Below are 17,499 nucleotides of genomic sequence, written 5' to 3' on the forward strand. Positions count from 1 at the left end.
ACGTAGTTTAGATTTATAGTCCTATTTTGAAGACAGAGAAAGGAAGTCCCCAAATTAAATAAAAAATAAAAGAGGCTATAGTGAATTAAATTTAGAATTTCGCTTTCATATATTTTTATCTTACCTATATATGTATATATATAAAATTTATTTACTAAAGTTATATTGATTATATTACCTCCTAATATAAAGTTAGTAAAATGTATCTGAATGAAGTAACCAGGAAGCATTGAAATTTAATCCCAAAAATAATACTTTTTAAAGGAACTTTAATTTAAATCATGAAAAATAGAAATGGAAACTTTTAAAATGAAAATTAATAAACTAATTTTCGTCATTGATCAGAAATTGGTTGACTTTTCAAGGGGAACAAACCAATCCCCGTTCAATTAACAATAATTAATAAATGCGAAGGTGTTTCACCTTTTACTCAAGTAAGAAGTATGATGCCAAACTGGCAATTTGAGTTAAATCTAAACTTGTAAGTCAAGTTTTAATCCAATTAGTGAAATTAAAGTCAGATGAATTAAAGTAGAGTACCATAAAGAATTCATCTTGAATGTAGTAGTTCCGTTAAGGTAATGAATTGTTTAGAGACCTTGAGATATTATTACGAAATTGAGTAGGAGTAAATAAATTTCTCCGCTAGATAAAGTAGCAGTAAAAAAAAATTTTTATCAATGAATAAAGTATTATACACATACGTCTGTTGTTAATAACTTTCCTTCCCCCCCCCTGTCCTCTAGCTCACTTTATTGCATAAAGTGTTCAAATACGTAACAGGAAATGTATGCCTCATAATCCAATCCCCCTTGGTCATAGTTACGCATATCAACATTTGTTTAATACTAATTGGTTATTGCATACACTAAAGTTATGCAAGTTATTTTTGCAAGTGATACATTAGATGTCTATAAATGCCAGAGGTGCTTTGCTAGGTTCAGATTATGTAATTTTGATCTTTATAACTCACCCATTCAGAAAGACCTGAGTGTCTTGATAATGGTGTTTCATGACCGAAGTAGAAGTAAATACTTGTCAAAGAATCGAAAAATTATCGGATATTCATAACACACCTTTGTCGACCACTGAAGAGTATTTGATGCAGATTGGTAAAGTTGATAGAAAATGTGTGTAATCATTAAATCACCTGTAATATGTTCTTGCAATAATGTAAAGCAGAAGCATTTTTTGATCTTGAAAGACTGGAGATAAGAAATGGTTTCTTTTTGATAATCCCAAATATAAAATTTAATGGCTGTTTCCAATCACACCCATCAGCTACCTCAAAGCCAGAAAAATTACTATGGCCTGCTTGGTGGAATACTTGGGACATAATGCATTTTAAGGCACAGATCAAACCTTTATTGTCAATAGTTAGATCATGTAAACTAAAATTTGATTGAAAAGTATCCAGCCCTTGTTGAAAAAGCATCATTCTACAGCATGACAATGCAAGACCACACTCTGCAAAAAAGACTGATAAAATCTTAAAAAACTGGGATAACAGTTGTTAACTTTCTTACCTCATTTACAAGACATTGCACCCTCTAATTATAATTTATTAAGGTTGTTGCAACATTTCTTGAATAGGAAAAAAATTCAAAATGGAAAAGAATTTAAAAATTGAATGTCCAGGTGTTTTTTTTTTTTTTTTTTTTTTTTTTTCTTGTCAAAAACATCTTTGTTTTATGGATCCTGAATTGAAAATTTGCCTTTAGGTTTAAAAAAAAATTGATAAAAATTTGTTTTAATTTGATGAAAAATGTATTATTTTCATGGTGTCCCTTATAGTTTAAGAATGCAAAAATTTGATGACACACTGTATGCTACAGCCCTCACCTCTTGCATAATTCAAGAGCAAATTATACATTTCATTAATTTTATAGTTAGTTTTATTATTATTATTCATTAGTGTATTCTGAAGAAATAATTTTATTTCAGCTTATGGACGAAATGTTAAAGTTGCAATGGAACAACCTTTGGACACTATACCCATTCATGCTGGAAAAAATACTGTAACATACGAAGCTCGTCTCCTAAAAGCTATTCTTCTAGAAATCATGGAGTGAAAATACAAATTCTGGAATTGATTCCTCTTCAGCATTCTACCAGCTCTGTCCAAATTAACTTTTATAAAAGTAAAACTATGCTCTGATTATGTGTAGGTTTCAACTATGTAAAATTTATAATTTATTTTTTCAGAACTTGCAAGAAATATATGTATTGAACCAATGTACCTATGATCTTCACAACAAAATGCTTTATATTTTAACTGAAAATATATGTAAACTACATACATATGAAAACCAGTTTACATTTTTATGTTATTAATAGTTAGCCAGCTTATAAGTTTCCCTTTCAGATTTTAAAAATAATTTATTAATAAAACATATAAATAAACTTCACATACTTTTTAAATAAATGTTTTGCTGCATTAATTACTATATCACTTTATTTAAATTATAATGATGAAAAAGTTTACAAATGAGGCTGAACTTTTCTGTCTTAATTTTTTTGAAGAACTATTCAAATATATTTATAAAGCTTTAATGTGTGTGTATAAAATGGAAAAAAGCTTTTATGCAATAATATACATATACATGTGTCAATCTGGAATCCATAGAATATGCAATATATATATAACTGGAATTAGCTTTTTACTTAATTTATTGAATGTTCATTATTTTTTAATGTTATGACTCTAGTCATTGGAATATTGTGAATGCACAATATATTTATGTAGAATATATAATATATCTGTTGAAATTGTTTTATAAGTTTTTGTTGTAAATTATATAAAAATATTGCACATATGCTTGTGTTTCCCTAAGGAAAAATATACAAAAATATTAATATTTTAATTAATTTTATGTATTTGTCTAATAGCGAAAATTACTAAATTTTTATTGTGCTATAATATTAGGTTCAAGGGGGGAATCTTTCACATAAAACATTTATTGGTATGGAAGGAAAATACGATAGTTTTTTCATGCAAATCATGCCTGCATAAAAAGCCAAATCTCTATCTTTGTAATAGAAAATTATACAGAAAAATATTTTACTAAAAAGATATAGCTTTTATTTCCTTAAGGATATTTACAATTTCGAAATTTCACAAAAATGAGGTAGGAAATGTAATGAAAAGTTTCTGCTTGAGGTGGGGAGGAGGGTTTTTTGTAAAAACATTTTTTTGGGGGGCGAAGGATCAGACAGGTGCTCTAAGCATTCATTGGGAATGGCTGAACCCCCCTCCCATCATTTAGCCATCTCATCACTGAGGACACTGACTATGGTGCACTTCAGGAAATTAGACTAATATAACACTCATGAGTAGGAGATATAAAGACTCATACACCTAAGCCTTTTATGGAAGTAGAAACTACATCCTCGAGTTTTGGTCTGGTAATCAGCCTTTGCTAACCACTACGCTATGGCATATAAACATGTTATTTAGTTGATCAATGTGGGCCAGGGCATTATACAGTACAAAGTCTTTAATCCGGACTCGGGATTTCGGCGATTCCGGATTAGGGGTCTTTCCAGATTATGGATCATCAATTTAAATCTGGTAAGATGGCATGCAGAAATTATAAAATTAAAAATATGAAACTAATTTATGAAATAAATAACAATTATGATGTAAAGGATATCAAAATTTACAAAAAAAACAAGCTTAATATTTATTTGTTTACTTTATTAAACATTTCTTTCAATGTAAGTTGTTTCGTTTTATGTGCTAATACTTTCTCTTTAATTCTATAAACAGACATAATTTCTTGTTTAGTTACAAAGTTCCGCTGTTCAAGTCCTGTAATTGCTGTGACGAGAATACCAACTAACTCGTCAATCGAAATTTTTTCGTTTTCGCTAACTTCTCTGTCACTTTCTTCATGCCTTTATCCATTTTTTGCAGCAATTCCACTTTTTGTTTGATGGATATCGAAACATGCTTTCGGTTTGTAGATCCTTTGGCAGCTCCAGAATCGGAAACTCTTTTTGACATAATCGAAAGTTCAAGCTTACTTCTTATAAAATTGCTCTAACAGTCTGCAAAAAATAATAAGCCGGATCCAATTAGAAGATTAAGGAACAACGCAATCTGCAACATTAACTGAAATAGATAATTAGATAATTTTAGCCTAGCTTATACCGTCCATTATACATTAAACGCGCATGTGTAAACGTATTATGCGCACGCGTAAAGGTATTATGTGCAGGCATATGCGCATGCGCAGGAAGTTTGTAGCTTTGAGGTCCGAATTATAGATCATTCCAGATTATGGACGTCCGGATTAAAGACTTTGTACTGTATATTTCATGGATCTATCTTGAGACACCCTTCTGAATAGCCTGAAGGGCAGCCTTGAAGTCACTGAAGATTATTATTCCTTTGGCCTTCTTGGAACATTCGAGCTTGATATAGATGTTTAAAGTCTCTTATATGCAAGAAACTTGCAGGTGTAATTTGAAACAATTTTTCCTTTATTCCTAATTTTATTTTGTTTTATGCTGCCTTATAGTCTCATCTGAAGAATTGTGACTCATTTGTTAATTAGAATCTTATTCAATTTGTGAAGGCTAAAATACAGCCATTCTACGAGTATGATTCTATCGTCCCGATTCCTTTAGTTTTGATGGTGATAGCTGGCTTTTTCTTTTTTCTCTTTTTTATGGCAACAAAATAAGTTGCCAAATCCGTTGTCAGCTTGGCAACATGGGTAAAAATATATTTATGGGTTCCCCTTGGCGATTCATGGACACTGAGTTTGTGCAATTCTTTGGCTTTGTATAGTATAGTGGTGATACTATTTGTGCAATTCTTTGGCTTTGTTTAGTATAGTGGTGATTTTTGCACCAAAAATATTATCAGCTTGGCAATATCGAAAAAAATATATTTACGGATACCCCTTGGCAATAATTGGCAGTACATGGACACAGAGTTTGTTCAACTCTTTGACTTGTTAATTTGGCTTTGTGTAGCTGCGATTTTTGCGCCAAATATCACTGCTACACAAATCCAAAAATACAAGTCAAAGAATTGCACAAAACGTGCATCCATGTACACATCAACTTATTTTCACTTAAAAAAATCAAAGAACTGCACAAACTAGGCATTGTGCACTCTCTTGACTTTTGCCCATGTACACATTGATCTATATTCACTTAAAATGTCAAAGGAGCAGCCAGCAAAAAATATATCTCAATAAACTACATTTTAAATCAAACAATAAAATAACAAAAAAAAAAAAAAAAAAAAAAAAAAAAGGAAATTCATCTTAGTACTACACAAAGTAAATATCCACTTACCTTGTTTAGAAATTTCCCCGTCTTCAGTCAAACAAAATTCCTTAACAGCATCTAAAATCTTCAAAAAATTATCTGAACTAGAGTCTCTATCCTAACATTGCCACATAAACTCACTAAAATAAGAGTAAATAATATCCTCCAACGTTCGACAATACGCATTTTCTTCCTACAAACAGGACACTTACAATGGCTACTAAGTAAACCTTCATTTATACACCAGTCAATTAATGCTTTTTTCCATTTTGCTTCAAATTATAAAGAAACTTTATAAATTATAAAGAAATTAATCTTTACCACATTCAGCCATGTAAACCGTGTAAATCACAAAATAACAACATACTATTCAAATTCACCACAATCATGGAACCAGTTATGTCACAACAGGGTTTCCATAGCATTCAACTACTCAGGTTACCAAAAATAAAACGACAAGAGGTACCCTTAAATCTACTCTAACTGCAATATCTCAACAAATTACCGAGATACCCATTTACTCAATGTTAAACAGACTTGCCCCTATGTTCTTACTTTTCCGACATAGCTCATCTCTAAATTTTTCATGCAGCAAAATACAACAATTTCACAAATGACTGCATTAAAATCATCTATCTATGTACAAAATTAGTAACAATATATTAAAGAAGCAGACAGTTACTTCAGTGAAGAAGACCAAGGACAATTGTGAATCCCAACTATCATCAAAGGATTTTGTCGAGGCAGGTTCAATCATGTTGTGAAGGCCTCTTTTCTTAGATCACTTCTGTATTAGTTACATGTGCTTTCTCCTGATCTACTGTTGCTAATAATTACCAGATCGATTTAACGAAGATGGCAAAATATGTCTGTTAGGCCAACAAATTTCTATTAGGCTTATGATGTATTTCTCTCCAGATCAGACACTTATGCACAGCATCACTGAAGCCATTTCAAAGCCATCTTTGTATGAAACTTGCATTATGTATCAATATATGTAATTACCAAAAAGTATTCAAAATACTGATCTATATGTTAAGCATGATAAATTAACAACTCATTTTAAAATTTACATTAACCCATATGTTTTCTTTAGCTTTTAAAATTATGCAATATGAAAAATAAAACAAACAATGCATTTTTCATAAAATAATTTAATTTTGAATAAATCCTTTCCATACTGTCTTTTTATCATACAAATCCAGATACCCAACAAAATTATAACATGAATGTTCTCATATACAATATTATGAGATATTTAAAATATTTCTTAATACTCTATGCAAAATATACTTCAATAATTCTCTCCCCCTCTCTTTATATATTCTTTTATATAACTTCCTTATGTAATGCTATGAAGTGACCAAATAAAATAGCATAAACAATTAGGCAGTCAATATTTAACACTTTCCCTTTGAATTATCTTACTAGTAAATAACATTTTTGCTCATTTACTTAAATTACTCAAAATTTTCAATAAAACTAAATATACGTTTTCTTTACATATAAGCAGATTCTCACATTAACAACAATAAAGTGCTTCACAAAACTATAGAACAATCAAATATTTTAAATTCCCGACTCTTATAAAAGTTAACTTATTTCAAAACATATTATAAATGCAAGAAAAATAGTTTTTGACATTAAATTTAGTTGACTTCAGTAAAGTCTTTCGGGATTTTATGATTTATATTACAGTGGTAATAATCATATACACAGCAAGGGCAAATGTATAACTACAAGTCAAATTCCCATAGAAATTTCTACACGAAAGCATATCTCTCTTTAGACTGATAGCCAAATGCCAAATTTCGAGTTCTCAGAACTGTTACCATTCCATACAGAATAAAACCTTATCTTTTAAACTATAATACATCTGAGTAATACAAAAATATCATATATGTTTCTTTATAATTTTTATTTTTTACTTTTCAAATTAAAACAATCCACTACTCATTAAAGAAAATACAACAAATTATCTAAGAGCAATATGCTTATTAATTTATATAAATATCAGTAATAAAGTATTTATCTGATAGGCATTCTGCTTATTTACCTTTATCATTAAAGGTTCATATGCGTAGAATTTTGTCAACTGCATCTATCAACTGGAATAATTAAATGAATTTTTATTTATGAATTTCTGTATTTCTCTTTTTCTAAAAAAATTATTTTGGATTTAATAAAGTGGATATTTTCATTAAAAAAATATATTATTAGGTTCTCCCCCACCCCAATCGCAGTCTCTAGCCATTTATAGGTATTGGCCAATACTAAGACCAGAAACTGTCTCTTTATTATGAAGCACCTTTTAGGTGGGCCACCGTTTGCTTTTAGGAAGGAACGGGAAAATTACACCCAATGCTTTCTCCAGGATTAGAACCCGGGCCCTTCAGAAGAGTCAGCATTGCTGACCATTTTTCTGTCTGGGCGGCCATATTGTTAGAGTTGCTATTCCTATATCTAACTAGATTTAATGCCAACATTTACACTTGATGCCCATTAGTTTGTGTAATATTTTTAATGCCATATATTATGTACCTTGGCTATATAAAAAATCATTTCCTTTTATATATGTACAGTGAATGTGCGAATATTTTTTATACTTTTATGGATGAACATTTTGTCACAAACATAAAATAGTTCTTTGTATTAAAATCACCAGCATCAGAAACAACATAAGCATGATTCTAAACACCACATTATTTTTAAAATAAACAGAAAAAGAATACTTTTCCATATTAGAAACTTCCACAAGATATATCAAATTCAGGAGGAATACAAATATTGCTATGAAGAGCATACCGTCTTAAACTTTCATACTGCTTCTTGATTTCATTTAGTTCACTCTCAATCATTCTATTTTCTTCTTTAAGTATATTTATATCTCTTTGCACCAATGAATGCTCATGTTGAAGTTCATCCTTTTGCTCCAATCTCTTATTTCGACAACTGGCTGCATAACCACGATTCTTCAAAGTTCGCCGCCTTTGTTTAATGCGCTGAATCTCAGAACGGCTTAAATTAGACATTTTAAGAAGCCTGTTCAAGTCTCGAACAGTTAATGAGACAAGTTCATCATCATTTATCTCATTTGGTGAAACAGGAGAAAATTCATTGAAGTCAAATTCATTCTAAAGTGAAAAAGTAAAATTATAATTAAAGTAACTATAGTTAAAATAATTCACATTTAAGAATATTAATATGTAATACATGTATTATTATTTCATTAATGAGGTACAACAAACTATTTTATCTGAATTATCATTTTGCAGTATAATTTTTACATTTTGCATAAAATATTTTAGTAGCTACCCAAAATGTCAACTGAAAGGATTTATGCAGCAACCCAAGCATGCACATTTCCTTTCTCCAGACAGTTTTGCAAGTGTGACTGTATATTATGCTCCCTTCTACAATTTCAGCATTTTAACATAGCAAAAGACAACATATTGCAGTAGTCGTCGTCTTCAGCAAAATATAAATATATATCAGATAAGGCACGTGCCTCCTTTTTTTCTTCTCACTTCAGGACTTTAGAACCAGTTCTGCATAAAATGCAAAGTTTGAATAATTCTCAGATTTTTTTTTTTTTAAAGCAATGAAAACAGATTGCTGTGAACACAGGGAGAACAGCAGTGCAAAAAAAAAAAAGAATGTGTGTGTGGGAAAAGATGCATATGTCTTGTATATATATATATATATCTGTGTCTTGTATGGGAAAAGATGCCTATTAAAAAATTAGCAGTTCCTGATGTATTGAAGAAATAAAGTAAAAATACCCAAACAAATGCTTCTTTTCCGAGTTTTCAATGAGTGTGCTAATAATTGGAAATTAACAAATTTAATTATAAATGAATTTCTGTTTCACTTACTGATATTGTGGTCATACTCTTTAGGCACTTACATGTTATACAACTGAATCATAAAAGCTGACAGGAATATCAACAAAAGGCTGATCTTTAGAATATGGTAACTGGTAGTTTAGCGACATTTTGGAGGCGATAAAGGTTACTGCCTGGGACTTTGGTAATAATGTGAACAGTACTCAGTTCCGATTACGCATTATTTTGTGCGAGGGAAATGAGAGATCATGGGATATGTCATGTGATATTAATGGACGAATTACGGTTCTTTAATCGGAAAAGGGGGGGAATTTGGAAAAATATCTGTGGCTGTATATTATTTTGTATTAAGCTTCATTGTGTGTTGTGTGAAGTAGGATTGAATAATTTTGGGATTGTATGGTGCTGTCTAAAGTGAAAAATCGTATGAATGTTTGGAAGATGAAGGTTTTAACCATCTTGCTGTGAACCACAAATATTATTTTAAAGATCCGGAAACAGGTGCACATACCAATACAATAGAGGGCACATGGAGTGCTATAAAAAGCACCATTCCGAGGCATTGTGATAAAGAGAATTTTGCTTTTTATTTAGCGAAGGAAGTGTGGAGGAAAAATTCACAGAAAAAAATCGTTCAATAATTTTATTGAATACATAATAAAAGTGTATCCACCATGTAAGCAAGATTCTGAAGAAGATTAGGTAAGTTAATATTTTTAATTATTTGAGGATATTATTTTTATGCATTGTTCTAAATGTAAGGTGGAAGTAAAGTAATTTGGTATTATTGGGAAAATTGTTATTAGCAATGATTTAGTTTAAAGTAATTAGGATTGTAAGGTAATTTTTATTAATTTAATGTATGTGCTTATTTATATTTTAAGTAGTGTTTTTGAATTTAATTATATTTTAATTAAATGATAGTTATTTTGTGAATTTTATGTTTGTAGGAATTTGGTATACGTTTTAGTTGAAGTAAACGTGCATGGAAATAATTTAAATATTTGACACTAAGTATTTGTAATGTTTGCGGTATGAATTCGTTGGTGACGTTTATAATATAATAGATAATTTAGAGGTAAAAGTTTTTGGATATTTTATTTATTTTATATGTGGAAATGTTCATGTTTGGAAAGGGTATATACTTTTTCACGATCAGGTAATTTCATATATGTTCTTTTTACCGGGTTTAAAGATTCAGAAAATTGTCATGTATTTTCGTGAAATTTTTCTAATTTATGAGAAAAAAGGAGTGTACATGGATATAGAAGAGTGTGCACAATGCCATTTTTGTGTAATTCTGGGATGTTTTTTTAAGTAAAAATAAGTCAACGTGTACATGGTTTATGTGTATGTGTTATTTTGAAAAACGTGTAAGGAGTATGGTATTGTGCACTTTTTCCCAATTTTGCAGTGAATATTTGTCATGATTAAGCAGTTTTGTTAGATAAAATTTCTAGCATAAGTGTAATTCGGCTAGTAGATTGTTGGAAGAAGTGTTCAGTAGATAAAAAGAAAAGAAACATGTCTTTACTTCATGAAGACAAAATGGCGGCGGGGAAAAAAAAAATAGAGGGTTGCTGTAGGAGAGTTGGTCGCCAAATTTTCGCCAAGTTACCATAATCTAAAAATCAAGCCAACAAAATTGTGCCAAGCATTCTTAAATTCTCAGCTTCACCTCTACCTACAATATAGCATTCATCAATCTCTCTGCAAAATCTACCAAGCAGCAACTGCTGTGCAAGTATTCAACCTGCATCATTTTTGTGCTTCCTAAAAATGACTTTCAGCAATTTCTACTAATTTGTTAGGCATTCTAATTTTACCAGAAGCTCTATTTAGATTGCTAAGAATACAAACTTCTCATATATGATTGTTATAACCTGCTACTCTTTTGTTGGCCATATCCAGCCATTCTTTTTCTCAGTCAATAGATGTTAATTCTTTTGACCACTATAAATGAACTAGAGAGCTGTCACAAATGTGATTCTACAGCCCTTGAGCTCATTTCTTTTCAAAATGCAAGAAAGAAGTACAGTAATAACTAATTTATGATCATAAATGCAAAAAAGTGGTGTATCAAGTATCTACCGGGTTTACATCAAACAAAAGTGCAGATGATACAAGTGTATTGCGACATCACGTTTATCTAAAACTGGTGCTAAATCGCATTGTTTGACAACATGGTTAGAGTGGATTGAAGAGTGCCCCTTGTATTATCGTAAAGTTGTTTTATTTATCGCCAAGTTGTCGTTTCATTTACGGTAACCTGAACAGTTGAATGTTATGGAAACCCTATTATGATGTAAACGGTTGCATGACTGCTGTAAATTTTGAATTATGGGAAAAGATTTGTAAGGGTTTGTTAGTTAGGTGTAGGGTGGTGTGTGTTAGTTAGGAAGTACATTGCTTGTTTTGTGGTTTAGAGGATAGAATGGCTGAATGTGGTAAGATTAATTTGAAGTTTCTGTACGATTTGGAATGAAAGGGGAAAAGAGCTTTAATTCAGTGGCGTGTAAATGAGGTTTATTTAGAAGCCATTACAAGTGTCCTCTTTGTAAGAAGGAAATGCGCATGGTCAAATGTCAGAGACCGGCACTATGGAGGATATTTTTTACTCTTATTTTTATGAATTTATGTGGCATCGCCAGTACATAGATTCTAGTTTAGATAATTTTAGGAAGTTTTTGGATGCTGTTAAGGAATTTTGTTTGACTGAAGAAAAGAAAATTTACAAATAAGGTAAGTGGATATTTCCTTTGTATAGTGCTAATATGAATTTCCTTTTTTATGTTATTTGATTGCTTGATTTAAAATGTAGTTTATTGAGATTATATATTTTTTGTTGGCTGCTCCTTGACTTTTTAAGTGAATACAGACCGATGTGAACAAAGGGAGTGCACAATGCCAAGTTTGTGCAATTCTCCGATGTTTTTCAAGTGAAGATAGGTCGATGTATACATATACAGTCAAAAGTCGTTAATCCAGACTCGTCGGGACTTCGGCGATTCTGGATTATAGATCATCAGTTTAAATCTGGTAAGACGGCATGCAGAAATTATAAGATTAAAAATATGAATCCGTAATTTATGAAATAAAGAACAATTATGATCTAAAGGCTATCAAAATTTACAAAAAAAAAAGCTTAATATTTATTTGTTTATTTTATTAAACATTTCTTTCAATGTAAGTTGTTTAAGTTGCTTCGTTTTTTATGTGATAATACATTCTCTTTAATTCTATAAACAGACATAATTTCTTGTTCAGTTACAAAGTTACGCTGTTCAAGTCCTATAATTGCTGTGTCGAGAATACTGACTAATTTGTCAATAGAAATTTTTTCGTTTTCAATAACCTCTGTCACTTTCTTCGCTATATCGGAAGTGACGAGGAATTTGATTTAAATCATATCAAAGACAGAGTACATCGAGATGAAATACTACATTTAGTAAGGAATTATAAGCCAAATAAAATAAAAACATCTGCCCTGAACATAAGGATAGTGCTGACAGATCAACTTCCAATTCATTGCGCGTCGCGGCGTTAAAGATAAACAAAGGATATGCCTTTATCCATTTTTTGCAGCAATTTCACTTTTTGTTTAATAGACTTCGAAACATACTTTCGCTTTGTAGATCCTTTACATATTAGTAAATGTATATCAGAAATTCTATTTGACATAATCGAAAGTTCAAGCTTACTTTTATAAAATTGCTCTAACAGTCTGCAAAAAATAATAAGCCGAATCCAATTCGAAGATTAAGGAACAACGCAATCTGCAACATTAACTGAATTAGATAATTTTAGCTTAGCTTATACTGTCCGTTATACATTAAATGCGCATTCGTAAACGTATTTTGCACACACGCATATTCGCAGCCGTAAAGGTCTTACGCGCAATCGACGCATGCGCAGAAAGTTTGTAGCTTTGAGGTCTGGATTATAGATCATTCCGGATTATGGGTGTCCGAATTAACGACTTTTGACTGTATACCAAGTTTGTGCAATTCTTCGACTTGTTATTTTGTCTTTGCGTAGCACCACTACAGAAAGCCAAAATAACAAGTGAAAGAATTGCACAAACTTAGTATCCATGTGCTGCCAAAAATCGCCAATGGGCACCCGTAAATATATTTTTACCGATGACAGTTTCTAAGTTAATGAGAATAATTTAAATACATTTTAATACTATGATCAATTAAAAACCACCATTCATGCTGAGCTATTAATGAATATGTCTTGATTATCATGAAAGACTTAAAATGGCAAAGAACTATCTCAAGACAAGAATCGCTAATGTTCCCAGAATATCCAGACTCCTAATTATATATGACAAATCAAGGGCATAATGATACAACTTTGTTTCTTTGTAAAGAAAAGATGCATTAGAAAATATTTTATCAGCTGGACAGAAAGTGCAAGATAGACTGCTTAGAAGCATCTCTGGCATTATCATAATAACATAAATTATTATCATCTTCCAATCGTGACTGAGCAAATACATCATCAAACACTTTCAGGTAATCTATTTGCATACCCTATATTCAAGATATTACACTTTATCACACAGGTAACAAATAATGCCCTTCAACTGGCAGGATATACCTACATTATTCCAAATGGAAACATAAAAGCAATGATAGCAGATAAATTCCCACCTTAGTGCATGCAGTAAACTAGAAACAAGAACTATGTCATCACATATAAAAAACTATCACTAAAGCTGTCAGAAATGTGTATGTAATTGTATTTCCATTAAAGTAATTCTGTAATCAATTTATCCTCTATGATTTACAGCTGATAATTATTGCACATTTTTTATATCAACTCAGTAATTCGATAATGTTGTACAAATATGTAGCCATTTTTTCTGTCTTCACTAAAAAATTTGGGGTTTTCATCCGCAGAGAACCCGTTGGCGATGTTGCATTTTTACTCGCCAAGCTCACGGTTCATCGACAATGAGCCGAGCCGTAAACGTGATTTTTAGTGCATGTAAATTCAAATTAGCAGACAAAACAATATACAAGCAAATGGTAGTAAAAATTCACAGATAATAAGCATGTAGATGTAAAACTAACCGGTTAAACGTGATATACGAAAATAAATTCGTATTAAATTCAAGTTAGCACAGAAAAGAATATATTATTAAGCATAAGACAATATATAAGCATTTATAACGGAAATAAAAATTCATTTAAAAAATATAAATTAGTATCAATATACTGAAATTAACCGGTTAAACGTGATATACGAAAAAAATTTGTCTTAAATTCCAGTTAACACAGAAAACAATATATTCCTTACACCAGCAGTGGTTTGCTGAATTTGATGACCATGGTGATGCATCAAACTATTCTCTCATCTTAGATAATCAATAATATTTTTAATTTCAATTTCATCATATATTTATGTCACACCTGCGATCCTCTGAAAGATTGTTGTTAGAAAAGCATTAACAATATATTGTTAAAATTTTACGCCATAAAAATTGATTTATTCTCATAATTTTAGATGACAATAACCAATAATAAAAATAAAAGCATTACTTAATTATTTAAAATGCATATGCACATTTTTGCGGTCTACGAAAACAAATTATTTTAGAGGTTGAAAACCTCATGGTTCTTAGGGCTGTTAATAATTAAAAACACAACGTGAACAGCCGTGTTACAAATTAGCATTCACCCCTCCTTTCATCGATCCCGAAACGAGAACCGGCATCTACCTACGAAAATATTTCTATCTATTCATTGCTAAAAAATTCAGAAAAAATAATAATAAATAAGAGAAGAATAATATAGATCTGCAAATGCGAACAATGACAGCGATAATTAAAAAAAATGGACGCAAGAGGAATGTTGCAAACTTCGAACAAGCGAATAGGATAAATCCGATGGGTTACCAGGTTTGAACTACTATCGCCAAAGTTGGCGATGTTTACATTTACCAGGTTCTCTGCGGAAGTGCTTCCAAAATTTGTTTTAAAAACTCTTTGTTTTTCCTCCAAGAGGCATTACTTAATTTTAATCAATTACACATATTAGTTCAGTTTGATATAAACCTGACAGGCACAATCTGGTTCCTGTATATAATTTGCAAAAAAAAATTAAAGCTGGAAGAAGCTTCTGAGCTGAAAAAAAAAAAACTTAAATTTTGAAGTAGTGAATAATACAACAAAATTGTCTTTAAAAAAAAGAAAAAGAAAAACACAAAACTTCATTTAAAGGTTTCCTATTCAAATAGCCTTTTAAATTCAGATGGCTTTTATAAGAACATCTTTAGTGTTCATTTTAATTCTATCATCAACATGAAACTTATAAGATATATTAATGAAGATATAAATAATATTTATGCTCAACATACAGAAATAGGCTTTTTAGTTGAGAACTCTATCAAAGATTATATGCTCTACCTATTTGAATCATCTATTAAACTAAAATATTATAAAATATATTACAATTCAAGAGATTTTAACACTTATCTTTTATTGCCTGAAACATGTCTACTCAATACAAAATGTTTTTCTAAAGGAAATGCCAAAAGCATATATATAAGCATTCTTAAGCCCATTTCTGAACAAGACACTAATCTAAAGCATTATTGTTGGTATAATTTTCATAACATGTATGAAATATTTGAGTACTTTCTCTGCTTTTTACCACACTTTCCTGTACATATCATAGCATTATTTTTAGTTGATGTGATGTATGTTGTACGTAAAATGAAAGCGTTCATACTGATACGATTATTTATTAGCATAATAAATTAACCAATAAAGACAGAATAATATAAAATCAAATATGAAATGTATTATTATACATTAAAATAAATTACCTTAATTTTGATGACCGAATCTTTGATACCTAAATTACTTTTCCAACTTCCGTCCATTTTCGACAACCTCATTAATAAAAGCTGTGTTTTCAAGAAACAAACCTCCCAAATCTTGTATAGTTTCCTTTAGCTGAAATTTTGCTGTTTCATCGCTTATGAAAGAAAGGAAGAGGAAGAGACAGACATCTACTTGCACGCTATGACCGAAAGTATGCTGCGCGCTAATGACCGAATGTATGTAAACCAAAGAATCTGTAAGGAAAGAATAACAATTATGTGAGTTTACAGAAAGAAGGGTTAAGGGGAAAAATAAGGAATATAAAAATAATAAAATTTATTTATTTATTCATTTATTTTGCAATTGAATTTTAGGATGTTCTATGCGAAACATCTAGACGATTAAAGATTAGAAGATAAAAGATCAGCTACACAATTTATCTGAAATGTATGAAAATAAAGCATTTTGAGGAATTTCAAAGTAAAAAACATTACTATCTCCTCGGACTGCGCTATTTAAATTCCACCCTGCGCTGCTGTTTCACTGCATAGCCGTGTCTCCTCGATATAGCGGCGCAGAGGCGAAACAGGTTTACATTGCGTCTATGGAAGCTTTCATTCTTTTCCTTACAGATTCTTTGGGTAAACTAAACATAAGAAACATGGACCTTATAAGAGATAGACCAACTTTGTAGGCGGGGCGTTCGTCACCGACATGTCGGCAAGAAAGAGTAGGGACGATCTGGTTTACTTTTAACACTGAAACCTATGGCGTTTGTATCACATAACTCTTTTTAATTATTAAATGTGATACGTTGTATAGTGATGAGATTATGAAATCCACGGTTATTTCCAAATAGGATTTAATATATCTCATTAAAGCACTTTTTACTGCATTTCGCGCAGTTTTTTTTTTCACGCGTAATTCTTGTACAAATATCTTTACTTCGGTAAAACGGTAAAAACTCTAGGCTCAAAATTTATGAACTTAATTTTGCGTACAAATAACATAAAATTAAATAAAGTTGATAGTGATGCTTTGGAATGCTTTTTTGTGATGCTTTGGAATAAATAAGGTAAAATTAAACAAGATCTGATAACTTTTTTTAAAAAAAATTAATGATCATTTTCAGGAAGTAGATTTTCAAAACTATAATAACATTACAAAACAATTCCTTTATTTGATTTGTATCATCATTAACTTATTAACATTAAAGTGGAATAATTATTTTAGTAATTTATAAAATTCGGAGCATAAAATTTTCTGAGTGTAATGAAGGGAAAAAAAAGGTAAAATAAAATCTAGAAGCATTAAGATATTATATTACGCCCAAAAGGAACCTTTTTTTTAACGTTTTGTGTGTTACTTATAGTTATTGAATATCATGTTCTTCGCCCGTAAACCACATACATTTGAAAACAGCATATCTTTAGAATTTCCGCACTGGAGATGAAACAGTTATTTTCCGTACAGTGCTATCTCTGAACTCGTTGAGTTTGTTAATGAAAAATTCGTTAAAGTTTTACAAATTATGAT

The 17,499-nt window shown here is 30.6% G+C and overlaps 2 protein-coding genes across 2 annotated transcripts in view; one reads left to right on the forward strand and one right to left on the reverse strand.

Moving 5' to 3' along the window:
- The window catches only part of Ttc30 (tetratricopeptide repeat domain 30), a 66,066-nt gene extending 63,641 nt beyond the window's left edge, over positions 1-2,425 (forward strand). The window contains exon 16 of the mRNA XM_035371124.2: positions 1,945-2,425. Within this exon, the coding sequence (XP_035227015.1) occupies positions 1,945-2,072 (128 nt within the window). The 3' untranslated portion in view covers positions 2,073-2,425. The remainder of the gene's footprint in view (positions 1-1,944) is intronic.
- Positions 2,426-6,419: 3,994 nt separating this feature from the next.
- On the reverse strand, positions 6,420-16,602 carry LOC118199308 (transcription factor MafK-like). Its single transcript, XM_035371131.2, has 3 exons — positions 16,458-16,602; positions 15,966-16,217; positions 6,420-8,417 (listed from the first exon to the last, which is right to left on the reverse strand). The coding sequence occupies exons 2-3, from the start codon at positions 16,035-16,037 to the stop codon at positions 8,025-8,027; spliced, it is 465 nt and encodes a 154-aa protein (XP_035227022.1). The 5' UTR covers positions 16,038-16,217; positions 16,458-16,602; the 3' UTR covers positions 6,420-8,024.
- Positions 16,603-17,499: the final 897 nt, after the last annotated feature.

This window comes from Stegodyphus dumicola, chromosome 6, assembly GCF_044657685.1.
Source record: "Stegodyphus dumicola isolate Sdum_Otavi_A_Nest chromosome 6, ASM4465768v1".
Lineage (NCBI taxonomy): Eukaryota > Metazoa > Arthropoda > Arachnida > Araneae > Eresidae > Stegodyphus > Stegodyphus dumicola.

Coding starts and splice junctions, on each gene's coding strand:
- LOC118199308 (XM_035371131.2), bottom strand. CDS start 16,037: ATGAGGTTGTCGAAAATGGACGGAAGTTGGAAAAGTAATTTAGGTATC. Junction 8,418..15,965: donor ATTCGGTCATCAAAATTAAG/GTAATTTATTTT, acceptor TTTTCACTTTAG/AATGAATTTGACTTCAATGA.